Raw genomic sequence first — 22,874 nt, forward strand, 5'->3', positions numbered from 1 at the left:
AGCTTCTCTGGGAGTAGTTCTCTGTTATTGGTCCCGTGAGATTGGATCGATTTTCAGCGTGTTGAGTACAAGGTGATGAGGGAGTGTTGAGTTGTTAAGGCGGCGGTCTTTCGTCAGCCTTCTCTGTAGACCTAACTTAGTGGTATGCTCTATCAGTCAACTGTAGCCTATGGGGATAATAATATCAGAATTGCAGCTTTATAGTCTTTCTCCATAACTCCCGCAAGGTTCGCCTTAGGCAGCTTGTGTGAACAAGATGGACTGGCTCATCTCACCGATATCAACACTTAGGGCTGTACAGGTCATTGAGAGCCTTCTACCTTTCTCGGGATGCGGGGCGTGCATTATGTTGTGCACACATTCATTATCGTACTAACGGGGAGGATGAGTTTTATCAATGGCTCACATCCTGGAGCGCAATCGGGCTCTTAGTCTCAGTGCTTACCTGATGCTATTCCCAGATACATTTTCTGTCCACAGTACTCCGTGTGGAGAATGATGCGTAACATGGCAGAAACATGCATATGTGCTGCTCTCGGAGCGTCAGGCATCATCGCTGAGGTTTGGTAAGCTCACCAATGCAGTGCGATGATGTTATCTCACGAGTGTCAGCCCTCGTGATTCTCCGGCACACAAAAGGCTTCGAGCTGTAGCACCTTTCATGACATCTCTGTTGGGCCGAGCTCTCGTCTACATAGTAAGAAATTGTTATATTTTTTTATCGCACGACAGTGATGTGGCAGGTTTTTGGTATGATATGCAGCGGTAATTACACTTATGTGTCGAGTACTTCTCACAAGATTGATCCGACCAGCCGTGCCCTGGCCGGAATCGGCGACGATATTTCCATAAGAGTGAATTCAGCGTACTGTCCACTAGGTCATGAAAAATGCGAGCGTAGTCGATTTCAGTTTTTGGGCCTTCTTTTGCGTCATTTCTGGCATGTATATGATGACGACAGGCATTATTACTTTGGTGTATTATTTTAAAGTGGGCCTCACTAGCCTTCAATACTCCTGACATTTCTTTGTACAGGTCAATGGATCTGTTCTTCAGAGCGAACGTCACCAAGAGCTCACAGCGACCTTCTTACGACGGACAGGCTGGGGAGTAATGAAGGGCTTTCAGCGAAGCCACACTCGGCTTTCATTCAGTTTGGTGCGGATCGCGATGCTAGTGACGGTCGGTCGGTTTCATTCTCACCGTTCACACCGACCACAGAAGTTACGGCGGAGGGTTATCAACAGCAGTAGTGGCTTTCGACGCCGCTCGTGCAAATTCTGGCGAACCTCGCAGCTTATCGGTCGTAGTTGTCCACCTGTTGTGCTGCCATACAGAGTTGTTGGGTTATCAGAAGACATAGTTCAAAATGCTAGAGAGAACCGAACTCGCGATTGATAGTAACACGCTCGCTACCTGAGGGAGAATTTTCGAGCAGAAACGACGAGATATTTCTCCCTGCGATGCTTCTTCGACTCTATTGGTAATAAAACGAATGTTAGTCGTGTAAAACTATATTGAACTCAGCGCTAGTGGGAAGGCGTCGCTCTGGTCGGATTCATCATTCCGTATCTGCAATGACATGGTTGCTGACAATGGTCGCTGCGCGTTGACAGCTCCTTTGACCTTTGGCGAGTATAATGTCCAGGGGAGAAGGATATCTTCACTAAAATGAACGACTGCAGCACCCTTATAGATGGCAATGAGACAATTCCCTCCCCAAATTAGGATAGCCCTCAAAACACCAACGCCTCGTATCAACCCAAGCAGATCATCGTACTCCTTGATCGCCATCCTCGAAACCATGTTCTTAAGCGAAAGAGGACCAACGCAGGGATCTCCGGAGCGCTCGAAATGGAATGTTCATACAGCTGCATGAACTGACCGACAGGCCACTCTCCTGGAAGGAGACCAGCTAGCGAGAGTATTTCCGTATATACGTATCGGCTCCGGACTCCGTTTTCTAAGTTTAGAGAGCGCCATAGAACTCTTGTGCCAGACCGTAGGACAAGAATACAGAGCATCGGTGGGGAGGCGTGATCGAAGTTACTACTGCCTTGCTGATTGAAAGAGGCCACACTTCAGAAAGTCGAATGCGATACACTGTACTCGCACTGACGTCATGGATTCCGTCGCAGATAACTGTCGATGTGTGTGTCATCCCTCACCTTTCCGCTGTTCGGAGAGATCGATGTTCGATTCAGATGGTGACACAGTGCGAGTAAACTCCACAGTGCAAGTAAACGACACAGTGCATGAAAAGGACATGGTAATTCACGAATCAACGACACAGTACGAGTGAACGACCTAGTGCGAATGAATGGCCAGCTTCATCGAGTAACTCCAAGCGGGAGTCCCTCATGTGAGGCTCGCCGTTGATGGTTATTCAACACCCATGTCTGATCGTAAACTCCACATCTCGCTGTTGTGATTACCGCGTAGCATTTGTGACCCTCATAGCACTGGTTTCTTGAATCGTTCGCAAGTTTGACTCATAACAACCAAACGAGTGAGTGTAGGAAAAGTCTTCTACCAGAGATCGTGTGCGAAAACGGAGAATAATGACATCGCAAAAAAGGCCAAGCCGCTATGATTGATGATTCTGAGAGTGAAAATTATATAATTTTACAAGGAAGCAAAATACGAAGTTTTCTTTGAACAACATATCTGAAAAAGACTCATAATCCAAGCCGCGTTGGCAGGACATGAGAATGCTTCCGTCGTGCGGACCCTGTCTCGGCAATCGAGGTTCCGCTGGTCAGATCGATCCTGGCCTTTCTGCTCGCTAACGACTTGACGAATTCCCTCATCTTAGGGACATCCAATGCATGCCTTAAGCCCAGCATCTCAGCTCTGTCCTTGCCCGCCTCTTCCACATCAGTTCGCAAAGGGCCATAAACCTCACGACCATCGACTCTGACACTGGCTCGGAAACCCTTGTTCATACGTCTTACCCCCACTGGCGCCGTATAATCCGACTTCTGATTCCTGCGAGACCCAAACCTGCTGGCACCGCTACCTTCTGCGGCACACTTCATCTCTTCAACTACATCCAGGAGCTGAGCATTAGACAGGCCTCCTTCGCGTTGCACTCTACGAATCCGCTCTCGATCGAGGAGACACTCTTCCAATGTCGACCGATAGGGACCAGTAGCCTGTTTCCGCCCTGCTCGCAGACTTGTGACGTAACCGTTGACTCGTCGTATCACCTTGATAGATGATTTATATGGGATGGCAGTACTATGTGATGCAGAGTTCAGAGAAAGGCTCGGCTGGTGAGGATAACGATACGTTCCTTGACTGCTGAGGTGCCCAACGAACGGCGTTGTCACGTCAGTCATATCAGGGAGTGACGTAAATGGTCCACCTCCCGGAGCAACTCCTGGCCTTGAAGCATAACCCATTTGGATCGATCCACCCAAACCAGCATCGAACGGAGGTACTACCATCTTATCACCATCAGCAATACCAGAGGGAAGTCGATAGTCATACCCCCCATGTAGATCCATATTGATTGCAGGAAATGATGAGGTTGGCGAGCCAGCCACATTAAGAGCCCCTCCCCCAGCCCCGAGGGGCTCCCCTGTGAACGGGAAAGGCTCCGCCATTACTTCACGACTGCTACGAACACCAGTCATATCCTTACCGTCTTGAGCGTACTGTCCACCAATGTAATCCATCATGCCGACGGACACACCTGCTACGTGGCCCGTGCTCATGGCGTGCCGATTATGTCCCCTTACAGGGGAGAAGGACACCGTTTCATGATCCATCGCTTGACCGATTGGCAGCGTAACACGGGCTTCTCCAAGTAAGAAGTCGTCGAAGTTGTCCATGTCGTTTCTAACCATCCTTTCAATGGTCGGAAACCCAGTGTGTGTGCGATCCGTGCTGTCGAAAAACATGCGTGTGATGAGCGTACGCGTGTCACCGCGACACAATCTCATGAACCGCAAGATTGCAAGATTTCAAAACGTCCACACGCGTTTTTGCGCGTGCGCTTAAATCAAGAACTTACGATCAACTAAATAAAGCAGGGAATATCAGCCTGCAATTAGCAGTATCGAAGCAGCTTCTGTTTGACGACTTCCATAATGGAAGTTCGATTGTTGAAGACAAGGGAAGATGATCACCAGCAGTTGATCACTCCCAACTCACGTGTTCAAGTGAAATTTCACTGCAGCTCTGAGGAGACGTGAATAGCTGTCCCAACCAGCAGCAACACCGACTGACTGAAAACACACTAGCCCCGTCCACGTTGTAAGCCTCAATGAAGTATCATATATCGCAACTGGAACTATACACTCTCTGAGAGTGAAGCAAGTTGAAAGGGGAAAATGAGTAATGAAATCGCTCCAGCGAGTCCAGAACGAACCGACCGCGTCAGGTGACCCGACCCGGGTCACCGTATTAGCGGGGAAGTGAACAGGGCGTAGCTCTTTCCTCCAGCGCAGGGTATTTAGGGTGTTGCATTCGGTACTCTCACACACAGCTGTAGTCGACTAGTTTGTAACAGGCTACGCTACAGACGTACACCTCCATGATCAAGATAAGATAGCCATCGTTAAATGTTAGATTGCTCATGCAGGCATCACGTATAGGATGAGGGACACTAACGTATTGATAACTGTCCCGTTGATGGTTCTTCGGCCATTTACGCCAAGACGGCTGTTGTGGCACAGTGCCACTGGCACTGCAGCCAGTGAACTAACGGAGCATACACTTTAGACCGCTGTATTGAAGATAAACGAAAGCTGAGCAAAAACCGAGAGACCTCACAACTCTTCTTTATCATGGGTTTGCGACTTGCTGCATGCACTTGTCTGTGACTTGAATGATGCACGAGGATCGTTGCCGGTGATATCGTAGAACTCGCAGTCCGACACCGCAATGCTGGTGGGATCCTCCTCGTTGTCGCATGTTGAAGCGAAGCCGTACCTGAATAAAAGAGGATACGACGATTGCCGAAGGAAATGTCCTCCACCATGTTAGCGGTTTGTTGAACCATATATGACTAGAAAGGGTCCGGCTGCTTCCAGACTCGACATGATGGAACCACCACGGGGGCATGTATCTTATATACAGATTGGGTACATCCTCATGATACTGTACTCGTGATTTACAGGCAGTCACCGGCCTCCAGTGTTGCCTCCCACCACACAACTTCTCGCCATGCAGGGTATTTCTCGAGATCCACGTCACTGATGTTGACTCTAGCTGCGAACGCCCCATATACCTCGCATTAGCAATAGTCACAAGAGGTTGCTTCCTTAGTCGTGGACACCTCCGGGAACTCTCTCTTGTGGTCTGGAAAATCATCTACGTCGATCCAGCCGAAGGCGTCCGAGTTTATGCCACTCTGCGTACGTCATGCGGTGCAGTGAATACCTTTGTGACGAATATGGTACATCAGCGGGCCAGATTATGAATCTCTTAGAGCCATCAATGACGCAATGCTGATTATGCTGGCTATCATGATGAATAACACTGCGGGTCCTCCCTCCAGCAATCCACAGTATAGGTTCCAACAGGTGGTACGTCCAACCCCCACAAGAAAGAAACTGTCGAGAGTCTCTCCTAGTTAATTCAGCATAGACCCCTACTGGAAAGAGCTTGTAGTAACTTTGAATGCCTTCCGGCATCTGTGACACTGAATATAGCTCTTCAGTCCTGTACAAGTTAAGGAACCTGTCACAGTCCGTTGGAGCCATCCTGGTAGGTCTATGCTACTTCGGTAAGGGGAAATCCCTTAGTGCTGGGATAGTTCGGGTCTCGGTTAACTCCACTTCGACTGCCGAGCTGAAACGAAACCTCGTGGTGGGGACGAGCGGGGCAACAGTGAACACACAGGTTGTATTGAGGACCAAGAGCCTGCAATAGGCCTTCGTCGCTCCATATAGGATCAGAGGTATTCACTAGCCCAGCTGAACGTATCTAGCTGATGGTGGTTCGATGGCCACTACAACACCATCCTCACTCACCACGAAAGGAACATCCGAGAGATCGTCGAAGAACTTTCGCGGACTAGGCCAGCGCTTGAGAACTGGTACAGGGCCCTGTTTCCTTCCCGTTTCCCATATGGTCACCGTATAGCACGGTTGGAGTAACAGGAAGCGGAAAATGCACTTTGTCATAGTGATGATACAAAGCCGAGGAGCCATGGGCATTTACGGGAACGTTGTGATAACGACCGAGGGCTTAAATGAAATTCAATCGAGCAATGCAGATCCGGACACACACACTCACGGGATTACGGATGCCAACCCGGTGTAGAAAGTACGAAAATTCCCATAAAATCTTGAAAAGAATCATGCGATCTACGCCGTAGACAACGCTCAGCCCCTTCACACCTATTAACTGCCGTACATCCAATGGCTCGGTGCTCTATGTGATAAATGCGGCCCAATACTGCGCGATCAACTCTCTATTCTATGAAGTTACACTGTTCCTGTCGTTAGCCAATATATGTCTTCTGCGACTATTGAATAGTAGTTCCACTTCAACAGGAACAGCATCCGCCAGTTCGACACATTCCATCACGTTCCAGTGGGTCGTAGCTCCGATAGTAGTACTACTAGAGATCTACTACAATTTTGAAGAGATCGATTTATCCAGGCGGGGCAACTATGCCATCCCAAGATGTGCCTCAATAGAGACGAATTATCCAGGCGGGGCAACTATGCCATTCCGAGATGCGCCTCAATAGAGACGAATTATTCAGGCGGGGCAACTATGCCATCCCAAGATGTGCCTCAATAGAGACGAATTATCCAGGCGGGGCAACTATGCCATCCCAAGATGTGCCTCAATAGAGACGATTTCTCCAGGCAGAGGAACTATGCCATCCCAAGATGTGCCTCAATAGAGACGAATTATCCAGGCGGGGCAACTATGCCATCCCAAGATGTGCCTCAATAGAGACGAATTATCCAGGCGGGGCAACTATGCCATCCCAAGATGTGCCTCAATAGAGACGATTTCTCCAGGCGGGGCAACTATGCCATCCCAAGATGTGCCTCAATAGAGACGATTTCTCCAGGCAGAGGAACTATGCCATCCCAAGATGTGCCTCAATAGAGACGATTTCTCCAGGCAGAGGAACTATGCCATCCCAAGATGTGCCTCAATAGAGACGATTTCTCCAGGCGGGGCAACTATGCCATCCCAAGATGTGCCTCAATAGAGACGATTTCTCCAGGCGGGGCAACTATGCCATCCCAAGATGTGCCTCAATAGAGACGATTTCTCCAGGCAGAGGAACTATGCCATCCCAAGATGTGCCTCAATAGAGACGAATTATCCAGGCAGAGGAACTATGCCATCCCGAGATGTGCCTCAATAGAGACGAATTATCCAGGCGGGGCAACTATGCCATCCCAAGATGTGCCTCAATAGAGACGATTTCTCCAGGCGGGGCAACTATGCCATCCCAAGATGTGCCTCAATAGAGACGATTTCTCCAGGCAGAGGAACTATGCCATCCCGAGATGTGCCTCAATAGAGACGAATTATCCAGGCGGGGCAACTATGCCATCCCAAGATGTGCCTCAATAGAGACGATTTATCCAGGCGGGGCAACTATGCCATCCCAAGATGTGCCTCAATAGAGACGATTTCTCCAGGCAGAGGAACTATGTCACCGCAAGGTATAATTCCTCAATAGAATCGGCTCCGCGGGCACGCCCCGAGTAGCCCCGATGAGAACGAATGCTGGTCATCAAACTGAATGTTTCCGTCGTCCTCTCTCTATCTCTCGCTCTTGGACGCTGTTCGACCAGATGACTCTACGAGGTCAAGACGGACTTATCGGAGCTGATAGGATCAAAGAAGAAGTCTACGAAGGCTGGCCGAGCCAATTATACGCGGAAACAACCAGAACCAAGTCCGATTGTAGAAATAGCATCGATGCTTCCTGTGTCGTGAGGAAGAATCGTGGCAAATGTATGGCCTATCTCGTCGAATGATACCTCAATGATGATCGATAACATATATCATCTCCTATCATCAATATCAGACGTGACCTTCCACATCCTAACCAGCTACGAAATTGCGAGGGAAGATAGAACGAAAGGAAACTACATCGGATGCGGGAAGACAGATCAACCTCTACGGATATTGTCTTGCCGAAAGCCCACGACGCCTGCTAAGGGAAGGATGATGGTGAAATGGGATAGCCTTTTAATATGTCAAAAGACCTCTTGGTAGCTGTTTACGGGCTTTCCTATACGCACTGAGTATACATATGGGATGCTGAACCGAACGTGACCTCCCAGGTCACCATTGAGTTGACATACTCGAGCCACTGCATGACACACAATACTACCTACGTCGAAATGAGGAATGAAGAAAAGTACGCCCACCACGCTGATACGCTGAAGAAGAAACTCTACCGAGAAAAAATCAGGCTGCATCCGCGGTCGTGACGGCGCCTCTACTGCGAAGCTCCGCCGCAATGCCCTCACCACCTGGCCCGATCGGCACCACGTCCAACGCCCGGAAAGTCATGGACTCGATATCCTAGGAACACACCAGGAACTTCGACAAAAATCCAGGAGAAAAGATCCATAATCCGAACACAAAGTGAATATTTTTACCTCGCCCCATTCCTCTTCCCCACGCATGTATTCGTGCCTGATAGCATCGAACATCGTCACCGAGACTAGCAAAGTTCACCGGTCCTCACTCACCGACATATCACATTCACATCCGTGGTGGGATACGCGAGTAAGATCCTAGCCGCCTCTAACTTGCCTGTTCGCACGGCGTGATAAAGTGCGGTTTCGTGGAAGTCGAGGGTATCTCTTTCATAGATTTGCGTACCTTTCGAGCATTAAATATGTCACATCGCCAGTAGGAGTGAAGCACTACTAGTGCAAATTAGATTGGGGTCGGCGCCAGCATCGAGAAGAAGACGCATCAGCTCTATCCTATTGAGCTTAGTGGCTATGAAGAGCGCTGTATGACGATATGAAAAACGATCAAAAAACCGGTCGATGTCGGTGCCAGGGCGCGTCAGTACTTCCGAAACCTGCATGAGATATCGCATCGTGTTCATTGTCCTCGAAGTTGAGCAGTGTGAGAGAATGTTCAGATGATTCACTACGTATATTGGGAAATTCCGAGGAAATATCGAGGCGATGTTGATGCTACTTGTACAGTTCTACTTTGAAAGATTGAAGTAGAATTTCCGAACTCAGCTGAGGATACCAAACATATATTCCAACACTGAAGTTGGGGAACAGATTATCGACTCGGTCTTATCAGAGACTAATACCGCAAGAGTGTAAAATTTGTGATCTCGGTCGTCACACTATATCTGAACATACCAGTTCCGCAGCACCACTTTCGACAGCTAATCGGAGGGCCTCATCGCCCAGATCGGCTGTTATAGAGCTACTCGTATCGAGCAATACGGGCAGAGGTCTATGAACGGCAAATCATAGTACCACAAATGATGGATCGATCGAGGCTCACAAGCTCTTCGTTCCATCCCGAACCGGAGGAATCAACGGTCGGACTGGTTCGAGTTGAGGCAGGGATAGCCCGTCGTCCGTGGCCGTCGGCACGTCGGACTCGGGCTCACGCAAGAGTCGCGAAATGACCCAGGAGACAGCCCAGATCCCACACGTAGCCATTTAGGCCGAGTAAACAACCTGCACCAGCATCGGATATACCGAGAAAAGTATCACTCGCTGTGATTTGAGAGCTACAACGCAAGAGATCTTCCAATACAAATAATGGTGATAGTACATGAGCGCTCTCCGTCGAGCCTCAAAGACTACTACTGCTTCGTTGGAAGCGCACAGGAATGGTCACATAGGCATCAAAAACGGTCCGGCACATTGGACATTTCTGGTCCCTGAGATGCCGGGCACAACGGTAACACAAGCAACAATGACCACACGGCAGAAGGGCTACTGAACGAACGTTGTCATAGCAAATCATGCACGTCTTGTCGTCCTCAGGGCGGAGCCCGAACAAGGTAAGGCACTTGAGTGCTCCATCATCCGTCACGACCAATTCGCCCAGAACTGTCTGGTTCGCACAGAGGGCGAGCACCCAGCCGGCGTGAGTGGGTTCAGAGAGCAACAGCATGAGGGGGAAGACCTCCCCAGCCAACGGCGGTATAACAATATCCATCGAGCTACCAGAGTCGATGGTAGCAGTGCAGAGAGCAAGTAGTCTATTCAATAAGTCCGGTCTCGAATTTGGGAAGCTGAGTCCATCGTGCTGCTGCAAGCCTCCAATACTGGCACTTAGCTCAAGGCGACAATCGTCCTCACTTTGGGCTCTCGAGGCCGGCGCCAGAGGCTCCACCATGGGGGGCATCACGCCAGCTTCCGGCACGATACGAGACCAGCGCATCTGCCTAGCCTCATCTGTCGGCAAAGGGGTAGGTTTTAAGGCCTCCTTCATTATGCTCAACCACCAATGCCGTTTCGCAGCCCGCCGTTCCGCGGCTCCCATGGGGCCGCTGCTACCCGCAAGCGATGCAGGGCTGAGGAGTGCGTCGAGGGTGCTGGCACTGACACCCGTGGCAATGTGGACCTTGCAGGGGGATGAAGTCTTCACTGTGAGCTTTCCTCCAATGTAAACGACTGAGGTTAACGTGGTGGAGAGGCTGAGGGATGGTATTGGCACAGGCGGTTTCCTCAGTTCTCTAGAAGCTTGCAGAATTTGAGCAACATGCTTCCGAGTGATGGCATCGAAATCATCGGCGTAGACCGACATACGAGGGACCGTCAGAACGTGTGTCTCCTTAGCATGATGGTGATGCCCGCTTTCCGCTGTTGTGTTCGAGTCCTCACTAGATGCATCCGAGAAGTTCCAATCCTCACTGCTACCGGATACTGAAAAAATAGAGAAAACATTATCACGACAACACGGCGATAGAAAAATCTCCACTTACTCCCAGGCTGCAAGTGCCTCAGAATGCTCACCGTCTTCACGAGGCGAAGGCCGATAAGGACCGTCCACGTTATCATGAGGACGCCCACGATGAGCACGATCGCGTTGTGCGCCCCCGGGCTCGTCGGCAGACTGCTGGAGGAATATGCCACCTCGGGGAGCTCCATCAGAGGAGTGAAGCCACCGCTCGGCTTGACGGTCATTGGACCTCTGTGACTCTACCTATGCCGAAGTGGTCCCAAAGCCCACCGAACCCAGGCCCCACACATGGTCGTATGAAACGGCTTTGAACTACCACAAGTAGCAATGCTGGACACTCGAATAAGATGGGTGATAAAAATCATCATTTCAGAAGATCAGCGAATGTCCCATCATCAACAGATGCGTTCGCGGAGGGCTAAAGACGCATCATGGAAAGTACCGTTAGGTAGCGGTTGAATACTTCAGCAGACTGAAATTGCCGCTGCCGCTACGGTGTCCTTGGACTCGGGACTGCTCTTACATGGCAGAGGCGGCGGTGAAACAACCTTCTTCTCTGGTAGTGATGGAGGGCTCCTTGCTCGCTCATCGAATCGTTTCTCAGTAGTCAAATGAGATACAGTCGAGGACTCTCTTGCGCTAGACGCATGTTCGATCCCTGGGCCCTCCATCTTAGACGGCAGAGGTTGAGGTGACCACATTCCCACTCAAAAGAGTCTCTACGAACCAGACACTACAGTGGGGGCTATTCCTGCCTTCACTCGTCTTGGGCGTAGTTATGCTCATCACAGGAGCACCGTCGAGACGATCTGCTGCGTACTTTCTCGAGCTTGACCTGAGATCGCCTCATACCACCCCGCACCTCCCAAGACTACTAACTGTGCAACCAACTCGGATCTCGCTTCGGCTGCAGCCACTTCGTATTGTCATGAAAAAAATCTGAAATTCTCGATATTCCCTACCGACTCTACCGCCCCTTGCATTGTTCAACGAGAATCACTCAGCGACAAGCTGGTAGAAACGTTCAGTGATTGGGAAGTAAACTAATCAGTACGTTGACGTTTTACGGGCGGCTTTCCATCGTCCCCTCGCACCTCAGCGAGCCTCTTCTTCATCTCCTCCCGTATACTAGGGGCATCCTTGCGCTCTGAACATGCACACCAGACATTTCAACCCAGTTTGGTTTCCTCACTAATAATAGAAGCTTACGAATCCAAAATGTCCAGAAACCAATAAGAATTTCCCAATATTTCCTCACAACCAACACATGTAGTTGACCATGTGCTTCCAACCTTTTCTTACCATCACACAGAGCCTTGATCCACTGCGTTAACAGACGCTTATACTCTTTATCTTTACATTCACTATCCGCGAGCACTGTGAAGCGAGCCACCAAGCCCATCACCACACTCCCTATCCAAGGTTCAAGCATAAAAGATACAGAATAGGCCCACAAAGATACTACTTTCCGAAGCCGTATTGACCATAGCAGTCTCCAGCCTCTCCATGCACGCCTGCAGCTTCTCGTCCTCCTCTATGCGAGCCTCCACTTCATCAGGCGTCATCTCCATGAACTTGGCCACTTTATCCACTACCGCCTTCCTGTCAGCCGCCAATGGGTGGTGCCTCAGACGGAACATGTAGCGCGAAAAATCGCCATCGAAACACGCCTCGATTTCTTCCGGATGGGACAATGCTTCTTGACGAAACCTCTCACGTTTGCTAGAGCTGGCCGCTGAAACAAATCGCATATTGGCAATCTCAAATCCTCACTTACTTAGCACGTTTTCGGGAACCCATTCGGCGACTAACTTTCGCGCGAGGCGCTTTTTCAGAACGCCAAAGTCGCCTTCAGCGTCATCCTCCTCCGATTCAGAAGAGCTCTCCTCGAGGCCCAGCCCACCAGCACGAAGTCGAATTTGAAGGACTTTATCCTTTCGTCGCCACTCAAATACCTAAACGTGGGTATTCGTGTATTCTGATACCAACTTTCTTTCAAATCGTCTCGCATACAATGACCGATACTCGTTCCGAAAGACAGTGTTCTATATTCTTTGGTTCTAGTCATTTCCCGACTCCCTTTGTAACGGGAGAACGCAAAACCCGAGAGCGTCGCCAACTTTGGTACAGGAAAGAGACAAACTCTCTGTAGCCTCAAGGACGACAACACATCGATGCTTTTAGTGGAGGTTGTCGTAGCTGACCGACGGCGTCGTGACATTTCCGAGGGGAGTTGAGGCGGGAGTGGTATAATAATAATTGTATAATTCTTCATTTGGATACGGAAAGCTCATGGAGCCTCCAGGAGCGCCATAGTAGAACTGCTCCTCACCTTGCTGTACAAAGTTATAACCACTACACGAGTTCGGCGATTGCTGGTATGAATAATAATAGTAATAATAATAAGGCCCTGGGTAATTATAAGTACACTCACGGAATTCACCTACATACCCTTCATTTGCTACATCTCTATTGCACAATAGGAAGTCCCGATCGATGCCAGGCTCAACGCGACTAGCTGCAGCCCAACCGTCTATGCTCTGCTGACTTCTGTCCGTCTTCAGAGTGTCTACCACTGTCGCCCTCTTCTTAACCATAGCATCGTACCTAAGTACCCTAGTCAAGACCCAACCGAGTGGCCACCACTTTACTTGTCCTTATTATCAACAACCTTCACGTTTTCCTTGAGACTCTCCATCCTCACGCCTGAGTTCAATAGGCCGCCCAGTTCGGCCACAAGCAGAAGTGGAAAGAAGGCGTCATCAGCCGCGTAATGAATCTGACCATGAAAACTGATGCCGTAGTATAGGTTTTCCTAGACCCACTTGGATGTCACTGAGAGGCTCCGTAGCGGACCAATCGCTCATCGAGATCTTCTTGTCCTTGCGCAGGAAGTAGCCAAAATGATGCGCAATGCGCTTCAAACCACCACGCGGAACACTGCGGTTTTTCTTACTAATTTCGTACAAGTCGATGACGTTATTGCACTCCAAATCAAACGTGAATTGCAGTTTCGCGTGATCAGAAACATCAAAGCCAATAGTGACTTTGGCCTTCTTCGGGTCGTTCAGGAGGTCGCGCACCCACTGCGGCAATACATGATGAGTGTTAGTCCGAATCAACAACGCGAGGTCCTCGGTGGCGAGCTGGACCAGCGAGATGGGGTGATTGGTAGCAGGGGTCTTATCAGGTTTCCATTCAAAGTCGATGCCAACAGCACCAGCCTTCTGGAAGCGCTCCTTGAGGGCCTCGTCATCATCCCACTTGCCGGTAGGTAGCGCCTCTTTAACGACAATTTCACCACCGAAGGAGTGGAGCGTAGCCGAGACGAAGGGACCACCGCATCGGAATGATGATGATGTAGATGGCGTATGGTAAGTAGTAGTAGTAGACATTACAGGGAAGGCATGCCTACGGCCAACAAATGTGCTCACAAACCGTCACCTATATATGAGGACCATGACTCTAATAAGGGGGAAAGACGTTCCACTACATTCTCTCTATACTGATTCGGATTCAGTATATACCCTTTCTTTGCCGAATCAGCGATTCCAACTACACATCACTTTGAGTGAATAACCAACAGTAGAAGGAGAGGCGGTCGTTTCCCACACTCATGACGCCCGCTTGTAATATACTCATCGGCCATTACAGACTCGTTAGCCGTGTTGGAAGAGTTGTCCAGATCGTCGTTCAACACCACCTTAGCAGAGAAATCAAACCATAATCTTACTTTAGTAATCATGCTGCTACGAGATAGTATAGAGCAAAACGGTCGGGCAGGCGACGACCAAAGATATGAGGCTAATAACGAGGAGATTAACTCAACCTATGTTCAGGCCGAGGAATCGCATGGATTCACTACGAGAGTCGTTCATTCACCAGCAAATGATACCAAAGGAAATCCGTTGAGACTTTGCAAGATTGCAAGATTTGCTTGTACCTCCTACGAGAATAGTCACTTTTATACCTCAGGTGTCCGGCACTTATTATTTCACTGTATAATTTCTAACGACGGAGTCATTTGGACTATGCAGGAAGGTTACAGGATGCATTTTGCTGAGCAATTTCATCGTGACAGCACGCGCGTGCAGAGGCTCGCTCGCACATCCAACAAGTCTATCATCATCAGAGGTATTTCCTACTCTTTTCATCATGATGGGAAGGAATTTGCCTCGAGTCAAGACGGCAGAGCGTGAATGCGTGCATCGGACCCGCGTTCACCAGGTGACCAGGTCCGATGCAGGTGAACTTCACCTGCATTGCTCAAGAACTTGTTCGAGCCCAGATTACTTCCACACAACACCCAAATGTCTTCCATGTGATCATTACGACAATCATTAAGCGAAAGTACACGACCATGAACTCATCATCAAGAGGCATCTCGCCGACTACCAACTGGCGCCGTTGAGGTGATGATGATAGCGGTCGCCTTTTACTGCTGCATTATGGCCACGACTGTGGTCTTCGTCAGTTTCCAACAGGAACTCTAGTGACTCGGGATTCCACCCGCACCCCGCAATCGACTCAGGCAAAAGCATATGAGCGTCGCTCCCCGCGAACAGATCGGCCTCCCCAGCTGAGCTATCCGCAGCATCCATCAATGACTGCGGAGACGAACAGGAGGCCGTCCCAGTTGCTGTAGACGGCACTGTGGCGCGGCGGCTAGGCAGAGCAAATGAGTCACTGGGATCAGCGATCTCGCTCAGCAACCTCTCCTCGAAAGCGGTCAAGGCCAACTCCATCATAGAACAGGATTGCAACTAAAACAACAAGCTGGATACTCGCCACTACTCTCCAGGAGCTTCAATTCCGACGAGTTTATGTGCACACGAGCAACCCTTGGCTCTATCTAATGACCAACCCACCACCGATTTGATCTGGTCCACTCCTAGAGTGTCAAGATTCGGGAGGATCCTCGCACAAGTCGACAAGAGAAAGCCGCCGTTGGAAGTCTTTGACTTCATCCCCAGTCGCGCCATCAGGTTGAACAGTCCCACCTGCATCAGCACTACATCTCACCGGACCACACACTAGCACTATTTTCTCCAATGAGACTTCCTCCAACTTAGCCACTGTTGAGAGCTTTAAAGCGGCCGCTTGCATAAGTGCATCCACTCGATATGAAGCCGCTCCGTATTCAATCAAACTGATGTCCGAGGTCGGGCGAACGATGGTCGGCCCAACGTCGTCCTCCGAAACAGTAGGCGGCGCTCTAATTCCTTCCTGGCAAGATGACTACTGACCATCGCCATACAGTAAATGGCATCACTTGCTGGAAGCCTTGCAGTACGGTGGTTATCTCTTCAATGCGAATAGCTCCTACATGATCGAGTACGAACCTAACAACAGTGTCCTGAACTCACGCAACCATGATCAAAAAGCACTGACTTGCTGGTCGTCATCAACATCGGCAAGTTGGAATACCCCATAGTGTGCATGGGCCGCAATACCTTCGCGATCAGGAACTTACTGTACTTGTGAGGCGTTCGTACCACATCGGCAGCTACTGCCTAAAGAAGAACGGTCGTTGATGCTCGTGAGGAAGTCAGTGCTGCTAAAAAATGTTCGCTCTCCTCAGCTGAGCTCAATAGTTTCCTCACTAACCATAGAAGTTTATATACGAATTGGGAGAATATATACGATAAGTGTACTGAAATTAACAAGGATTTTCTAAAATTTCCTCAGAGTTTTCATATTGTCACCAACACATGTGGGTGACCATGCGCACACTCTAGCACACTGGATGAAATTAGGTACATAAATGTCTTTGCTAGATTTTAAATTCTTGTGCTAGTTTTGTTTCGTTAGCCTAGCATGTGCTTTATAACTACTGTACTGGTCATACAGTGTGATACAAACCATAATAGTAATATTTTCAACACCTTCAATTTTCGAGAGTTCGAAAGACAACTTTGAGTAACATCAACATGATAACAATGTGGATCGATTGACAACGTTGCAGAAGCGTTCCATAGTCTATAATCATATTCCCTAATTGGAGGAAGCCATCTCGAAAATCTAGATATGCATAACTGTTTGGTTCACACTGTATGTTCAGAGTCATTTGTTGACGAAGTTGTCTAATCCCATCAATGCTGACTTACATCCATTAGTTTCTTGTCGGGATAACTCAGCCTGGCGAGTGAGCACATGATATTGCCGATACCATGGCCATCGTAATGAGGCGTCAAGATCGCAACACAGTCGCAGATTTCTTTTAACAGTTCCTCGTGGAAACTGCAATGAATTCTCTGTTAGAGGAAATGCTCAGTCCTCACCAATTGAGACGTCCGTAAGCATATAGAAGATTCGACACTTCTTGCGGTTTGAAATTGTGTATAGTTCCCAACACTCTCTTGGCAACCATTTCCATCAATGCTTTATCGTAATGGTTAACTCGCGAGAGGCCATAAAGCATGTTGGAGAAGTTCTGTGGACGGAAGTGCCTATCACGCACGAAGCAATCACGATTAGAATAAAACTACATGATAGTAGATTGTCCCAGTGAATTCATAAAACTAGGCTTGGCCACAACTAGCAAAACTCATAGACTCTGTTCAACAGAGCAGTTACTAATACTATCCGAATAGTTCCAAACCCGAGTACTTACTCTAGTCGAGTCTTGGCCGCACCTACGATTGCCTCCACCACCTCCTTTTCGTCACTCAGTTGCAGCTTGCCAACCGCCCAGGATATATTGGACAATGACTGGCAGCTCGAAATCCGCGCCAACTGTTGATGATCAATGCAATGACTACTGTAGGGTCGGCCCATACAGTACTCACCTCGACGGCTCTTCGGAGCACCTTTTTCATCCGATGGTCGCGAGTCAATGCCTTCTGACTTTGCTCGTGGTTCTGAGTTATGCTGGCCAGGCGGTGTATTAGAGTTGAAACGTTGACGGAGTTCAGTTGAGTTACGTGCGTGTCCACGATTTCGAGCAGGCCCTTGACGGATCTGATATCAGATTTTTGATCTCCCTCGAAAATCAATAGAGGTAGAGCCCCCCACCGTGCATTAGCAGCGACAAGGATGCTCTTCTGGATCTCGAATTCGTTCGGGGTAGGCTGGTTGTAATTATGTCGAGTCACAACGGTGCCCTGATCACATATCAGCAGCGGACGAATCTGGTCTTTGCTCACATTGTAAGACACCAACCCTGGAGCCCCTCCCTCCTGAACCGTCACCTCTCCACTGTTCCTCATCACCACATGCTGCTGTTGCTGAACGGGAATCCTACAGCATCATGTTGACGTGTTCCTGATCACCTCTACAGTGTTCGTCCTAATGGACTTGTTCTCCACCTCAATTCGAGGTACTTGGGCATGCACCGCCTTTTCCTCGGATTCCTCAACCGCGAATGTTCCACCAATTGCAGCAGCTATCTCATTCACTCGTGCAGTGTTCTCATTCGTCTCAGTGACAGTCTGAACGTTGAGGCAACAGTAAGAACCTCTAGCGGTCTTCCGCACTTCATTTTCCGAAGCGGCTTGGTGCTCCCCAGCAGTTTCCACCGACTCCTTAGCAGAATTCGAACCAGTGTTCGTTCGCGACTCCACCACCACATCAACTTCTGGTACCCTCAGCGATGGCGTCCGCGTTGTGGTGCGTGACGGGACTAGGAGCCGACAGAGCCTGAAGTGAGATGCGCCGACCAAGACACGCTCAGAGGACCTACAGTAGTGTTAGAGGGATGCTGATCAGATAGTAGACGAGATCAGTTGTATCAAATATCATTTGTGGACGTCGGTCCTACTGTAAAATTTACTACAGAAAAATTATGTAGGCTAGCGTGCACCTATACTCAAGTTTCACTGGAGGTGAGTGAACAACTCTGCGCTTCATAATAACGTTTACTCCCGAATGTAACTCCAGGGGGAGAAAATAAAAAGCCGCAATACCAAAACAAGTTATTTCAAGTACTGGATAGGTCTAAGAGTTGCTCGAAAGATTCATATCGAACCTAGAAAGGCGGAAACGTGATGACTTCGCACAAGCGATAACAGTCCAACATCGTCAGCGTTACCATCTACCTACCGACTAGAACAACAACGTCCGAATCGAAACATGCCCCAGGTTCATTGAAACCTATGCGGGTCAATTCAGAATCGATGCTAGCATCCTATTACACGTGTAATGAGCAATTCCGGAAACGATTCTGATGGGGTGAAGTTCAGTAGACCGCCTCTCTAGAGTTCTAAGAGCGCTCCCAAGATCGAGTTTTACATGTGATATCTAATCCTGGGTGGGCTCTTGAAGGTCTATTGAACACGCCGCGAGTTTCGAAATCGGTTTACTGAACGACCCCATGGACAACGAGAAGTACATGCCGCTGTCAAGTTCCATCACTGCATAGATCTTGGCGCGCGCGTAGAGCTGATGAGGGTATCTTGCTTACTTACGATCCTTAAAGATTCCTAAGCTCCGTGAGCAACAGTAGTTCGAACTTCCTTCTGTCCAACTTCAGAGTCTTGCCGGTCGTCAGGAATGACCTCAGCAAAGCTCCCCTCGTGTCTGAGTTCATATCGACGACTGGAGTTCACGGCACTGTCTGAGCCACGATCGGCAACACGAACACCGACTCAATTCGGGAAGAAGGCGTTCCTCAATTCGGAACCTCCTGATGGTGAGAGAATGTCCATCCCTTAGTTTCTCTTTTTATCACCACAAAATGCTGTCGCGCTCGTCCACCTGCATGGGAGTCGCCAAGGAGGTCCTCCACGGCGCTGAGGCCCGCTCACGTATGCTCGTCGGGGTTAACCGTATCGCCGATGCTGTGGCCGTCACCATGGGCCCTAAGGGTCGCAACGTGGTCATCGAGCAGAGCTTCGGGTCCCCTAAGGTCACCAAGGATGGTGTCACTGTCGCCAAGGCCATCGACCTCCCCGACAAGATGCAGAACGTCGGAGCTGCTCTCATCAAACAGGTTGCTTCCAAGACCAACGACATAGCTGGTGATGGCACTACCACTAGTACAGTACTTGCTCGGGCCATCTACCGTGAGGGCTGCAAGGCTGTTGCTGCTGGTATGAACCCCATGGACTTGAAGAGAGGCATCGACGCTGCGGTGAAGGTGGTCATGGATGAGCTCAAGGCCCGTGCCCAGCCTATCTCGACGGCTCAGGAAATTCAACAGGTATTTTTTGTATTTGTACGTCTTCTCTCACCTGAGTCGTCGTCTTGTCTCAGGTCGCTACAATTGCCGCCAACGGCGATAAGACCATCGGCAGTCTCATCGCTGAGGCTTTCGAGAAAGTCGGCAAGGACGGCACCATCACCGTGTCTGACGGCAAGACCATGGAGCATCAGCTGGAGGTAGGGCGTCGATTGACTCGCCAAGGCACAAGACTCCGCTCAGGTTGTGGAAGGCATGCAGTTCAACCGTGGCTACATTTCTCCCTACTTCGTCACCAACAACAAGACTCAGTCGGTCGAGTTTGAGAATCCTCTCATCTTGGTGCATGAGAAGAAGATCAGCTCCATTCAGGTGAGGAGTCCTCCCTTGTTGGGTTGTAATTTACTCTTTATTCCAGTCCATTCTCCCCGTGCTCGAGTACGTGGTAAAACTACAGCGACCCCTCCTTATTATTGCTGAAGACGTCGATGGAGAGGCGCTGGCTACTCTCGTTGTCAACAAGCTCCGTGGTGGCCTTAAGGTCTGCGCTGTAAGTGTCTTGACGATTGGCTTGGCACACAGGAGTTTGGTGTGGTGTAGGTCAAGGCCCCCGGATTCGGCGATAACCGCAAGTCCCAGATGCAGGATATCGCTACTGTTTGCGGCTGCGAGGTGGTCAGTGAGGAGACTGGCACCAAGCTCAGCGACGACTTCAACCCGTAAGTTTGGTAGTTCACTGTCAGTGTCTTGAGAGTATTTCGGTGGTATTCAGTGCATTGCTCGGCTCATGCAAGTCTGTCTCCGTCAAGAAGGACGACACCATTATTCTTGATGGCGCGGGAGCTCGAGAGGAGATAGATGACAGATGCGAGACCCTCCGTGATGCTATTGACAGCACCAGTAGTGAGTACGAGAAGGATAAGCTCAAGGAGCGTCTCGCCAAGATGAGCGGTGGTGTTGCTGTCATCAAGGTGAGCACTGCTGATTTCTGGGTTTGTTGTTAACTACGTTGTAGGTTGGCGGTTCCTCCGAAGTGGAGGTGTCCGAGGTCAAAGATCGTCTCAATGACGCCCTCAACGCCACCAAGGCCGCTGTTGAGGAGGGTATCGTGCCCGGCGGTGGGTCCGCTCTCTTGAGGTGACCATTTAGGGAATGCATTTGGTGGCTCTGACGTTGTGTCCTCTTCAGAGCTAGCAAGAAGTTGGATGACATGAAACTTGACAACTTCGACCAGGAGGTCGGCTGCAACATCATTCGTTCAGCGTGCAAGCAGCCGTGTAAGACTATCGTCGAGAACGCTGGTGAGGAGGGTGCCGTCGTGGTGCAGAAACTCCTCAGTGATGACCATTACCACAAGTAAGTCCACGGCAGAATATTCATCTGGTTGAGATGCATTGTATGGTAGGGGATACAACGCCCAGACCTCTGAGTACGTCGACATGCTCCAACAGGGTATCATTGACCCCACCAAGGTCGTACGGACGGCCTTGGCTGACGCCGCCAGTATTGCTAGTTTGATGACTACCACTGAGACTGTCATCTGCGATGTGAGGAGCTTCCGCTAGGCTTTGCATATTATGCATGTGTGCTCTCAGGTCCCTGAGAAGGAGAAGTCCCCTGCGGCCTCTGATATGAGCGGTATGGGCGGCATGGGAGGCATGGGTGGTATGATGTAGAGTGCCGACCTGTAGCTCGGAGGACACGATTGTCAGTAGGCAGTAGGGCACATAGAGTGGCTAAGATATACTAGAGTGTTTCCGATCTTTATCAACCTGAGCTCTGCCAGAAAATACCCGACAATCGTTTCTAACACACAATGGAGCTGGGCGTAGTTGTTAATTTATCTATCGAGCTATCTATCGTCTGTCGTAGGTCGATCTGTTGAGTATTGTCTCCCTTTGTTTTGTCGCAGCCTCGAAGGTTATGTCGGTTGCGTCCAGTGTTTGAGTCTCTTTATGATTGCCCCTCGATGCCTTTGCCTTCGGCGACCATTCCTCTCTGGGGTTAACAGCAGGCACGCATGCCGGTGCTTTTCTGTGGTTCCTGAGGTGGAGGTCGTGGATAAACGGAGAATGGAGGTCGAAGGGCTCCGGTCAGCTAACGATGTAATGACTGGTGTCTGCCGTCACGCTAGTGCCGTGTGTCGCTCGGGGCTAGATTTGACTGCGCACGTGGAGTGTTGGAGTTCATGTTCCCTTTCTTCAGCTGAGCTCGGAATTTTCGTCGCTATTTATGAAATTTACATACACGAATCTGGGTTGTACAGGAATCAATGAGAATTTTCCGAAGTATCCTCATCTAGTCTCCATCATATTCGTCGACCATTTTTCTGCAGTACGCACGCGTTCGCTGTAGGTGTGGAACTATTATACCCTCAACCGCTCACAGTGCCGTGGTTCGGACATTTGTCGTCTCCTATACATCCTCGCAGGAGAAATGGAGCGTTCCACGCGAGATGAAAAAATAACGGTGATACCGTTTCGGTGTTATCTATGCAAATCGCCGTTGCAGATCGTTAATCATAAGTGCTTCATGCGAATACTCAACGATCTTATACGCTACGTTGACACGTTGCCGTTGGATTCTCTCGTCGCCGTTCCGAGGACGCTGGTCCGGCTGAACTGGCGGGATATGGGCCTCTTTAAAGTAGCAATCTCGGACTCTGAGAGCTGCCAGCGTCTTTTGCTCAGCACATCGAATCGCCGATCATGACGTTGCTCCCCAGCATGACTACGAACCAGATCGCCGAAGTGACTCGGGCCTATGCGGACGTGCAGGCCGGCGGGAAGGCGTTCTGGGAGAGCATCATAAGCAATGTGGCGCACAGGGTACTCCTTGAGTGAGGAGGCTTGGACACTCGGATGGAATC

General features: G+C 49.8%; 8 protein-coding genes across 8 annotated transcripts; 3 read left to right on the plus strand and 5 right to left on the minus strand.

The window, feature by feature from the left end:
* Positions 1 to 194: 194 nt before the first annotated feature.
* Positions 195 to 1,327, plus strand: Pmar_PMAR018552 (hypothetical protein). The gene is made up of 7 exons (XM_002778067.1): positions 195 to 369; positions 462 to 566; positions 613 to 697; positions 744 to 865; positions 912 to 990; positions 1,036 to 1,110; positions 1,155 to 1,327. The coding sequence occupies exons 1-7, from the start codon at positions 257 to 259 to the stop codon at positions 1,251 to 1,253; spliced, it is 678 nt and encodes a 225-aa protein (XP_002778113.1). The 5' UTR covers positions 195 to 256; the 3' UTR covers positions 1,254 to 1,327.
* A 1,351-nt stretch (positions 1,328 to 2,678) lies between these two features.
* Positions 2,679 to 3,908, minus strand: Pmar_PMAR018553 (hypothetical protein; the record flags this gene model as incomplete). Its single annotated transcript, XM_002778068.1, has 1 exon — positions 2,679 to 3,908. The coding sequence occupies exon 1, from the start codon at positions 3,903 to 3,905 to the stop codon at positions 2,679 to 2,681; it is 1,227 nt and encodes a 408-aa protein (XP_002778114.1). The 5' UTR covers positions 3,906 to 3,908.
* Positions 3,909 to 4,779: 871 nt separating this feature from the next.
* Positions 4,780 to 4,938, minus strand: Pmar_PMAR018554 (hypothetical protein; the record flags this gene model as incomplete). The annotated part of the gene is made up of 1 exon (XM_002778069.1): positions 4,780 to 4,938. A coding segment is annotated over one exon (159 nt), but the record flags the coding sequence as incomplete, so codon positions are not given.
* A 3,930-nt stretch (positions 4,939 to 8,868) lies between these two features.
* Pmar_PMAR018555 (hypothetical protein) lies at positions 8,869 to 9,028 on the minus strand (the record flags this gene model as incomplete). Its single annotated transcript, XM_002778070.1, has 1 exon — positions 8,869 to 9,028. A coding segment is annotated over one exon (160 nt), but the record flags the coding sequence as incomplete, so codon positions are not given.
* Positions 9,029 to 9,823: 795 nt separating this feature from the next.
* Positions 9,824 to 11,111, minus strand: Pmar_PMAR018556 (hypothetical protein; the record flags this gene model as incomplete). The annotated part of the gene is made up of 3 exons (XM_002778071.1): positions 9,824 to 9,859; positions 9,919 to 10,850; positions 10,910 to 11,111. The coding sequence occupies 3 exons, from the start codon at positions 11,109 to 11,111 to the stop codon at positions 9,824 to 9,826; spliced, it is 1,170 nt and encodes a 389-aa protein (XP_002778117.1).
* A 783-nt stretch (positions 11,112 to 11,894) lies between these two features.
* On the minus strand, positions 11,895 to 14,282 carry Pmar_PMAR018557 (3-5 exonuclease, putative; the record flags this gene model as incomplete). Its single annotated transcript, XM_002778072.1, has 7 exons — positions 11,895 to 12,034; positions 12,190 to 12,300; positions 12,353 to 12,622; positions 12,665 to 12,842; positions 13,353 to 13,494; positions 13,539 to 13,666; positions 13,713 to 14,282. The coding sequence occupies 7 exons, from the start codon at positions 14,280 to 14,282 to the stop codon at positions 11,931 to 11,933; spliced, it is 1,503 nt and encodes a 500-aa protein (XP_002778118.1). The 3' UTR covers positions 11,895 to 11,930.
* Positions 14,283 to 19,561: 5,279 nt separating this feature from the next.
* Positions 19,562 to 21,681, plus strand: Pmar_PMAR018558 (heat shock protein 60, putative; the record flags this gene model as incomplete). The annotated part of the gene is made up of 10 exons (XM_002778073.1): positions 19,562 to 20,026; positions 20,080 to 20,205; positions 20,249 to 20,377; positions 20,424 to 20,555; positions 20,606 to 20,724; positions 20,778 to 20,976; positions 21,021 to 21,142; positions 21,194 to 21,361; positions 21,411 to 21,552; positions 21,601 to 21,681. 10 exons carry the CDS (start codon positions 19,562 to 19,564, stop codon positions 21,679 to 21,681), a joined length of 1,683 nt encoding a protein of 560 aa, XP_002778119.1.
* A 1,014-nt stretch (positions 21,682 to 22,695) lies between these two features.
* Pmar_PMAR018559 (hypothetical protein) lies at positions 22,696 to 22,848 on the plus strand (the record flags this gene model as incomplete). The annotated part of the gene is made up of 1 exon (XM_002778074.1): positions 22,696 to 22,848. A coding segment is annotated over one exon (153 nt), but the record flags the coding sequence as incomplete, so codon positions are not given.
* Between the last annotated feature and the right edge of the window lie 26 nt (positions 22,849 to 22,874).

Source organism: Perkinsus marinus, assembly GCF_000006405.1.
Source record: "Perkinsus marinus ATCC 50983 genomic scaffold scf_1104296950436, whole genome shotgun sequence".
NCBI classification, from domain to species: domain Eukaryota; phylum Perkinsozoa; order Perkinsida; family Perkinsidae; genus Perkinsus; species Perkinsus marinus.

What these genes read in the sequence shown, in the direction of transcription:
- Pmar_PMAR018552 (XM_002778067.1), top strand. Translation starts at nt 257, where the DNA reads ATGGACTGGCTCATCTCACCGATATCAACACTTAGGGCTGTACAGGTC. An exon ending in GGCATCATCGCTGAGGTTTG is followed by an intron (nt 567 to 612) that starts GTAAGCTCACCA and finishes CACGAGTGTCAG; the next exon opens with CCCTCGTGATTCTCCGGCAC. An exon ending in CTTTGGTGTATTATTTTAAA is followed by an intron (nt 991 to 1,035) that starts GTGGGCCTCACT and finishes TTCTTTGTACAG; the next exon opens with GTCAATGGATCTGTTCTTCA.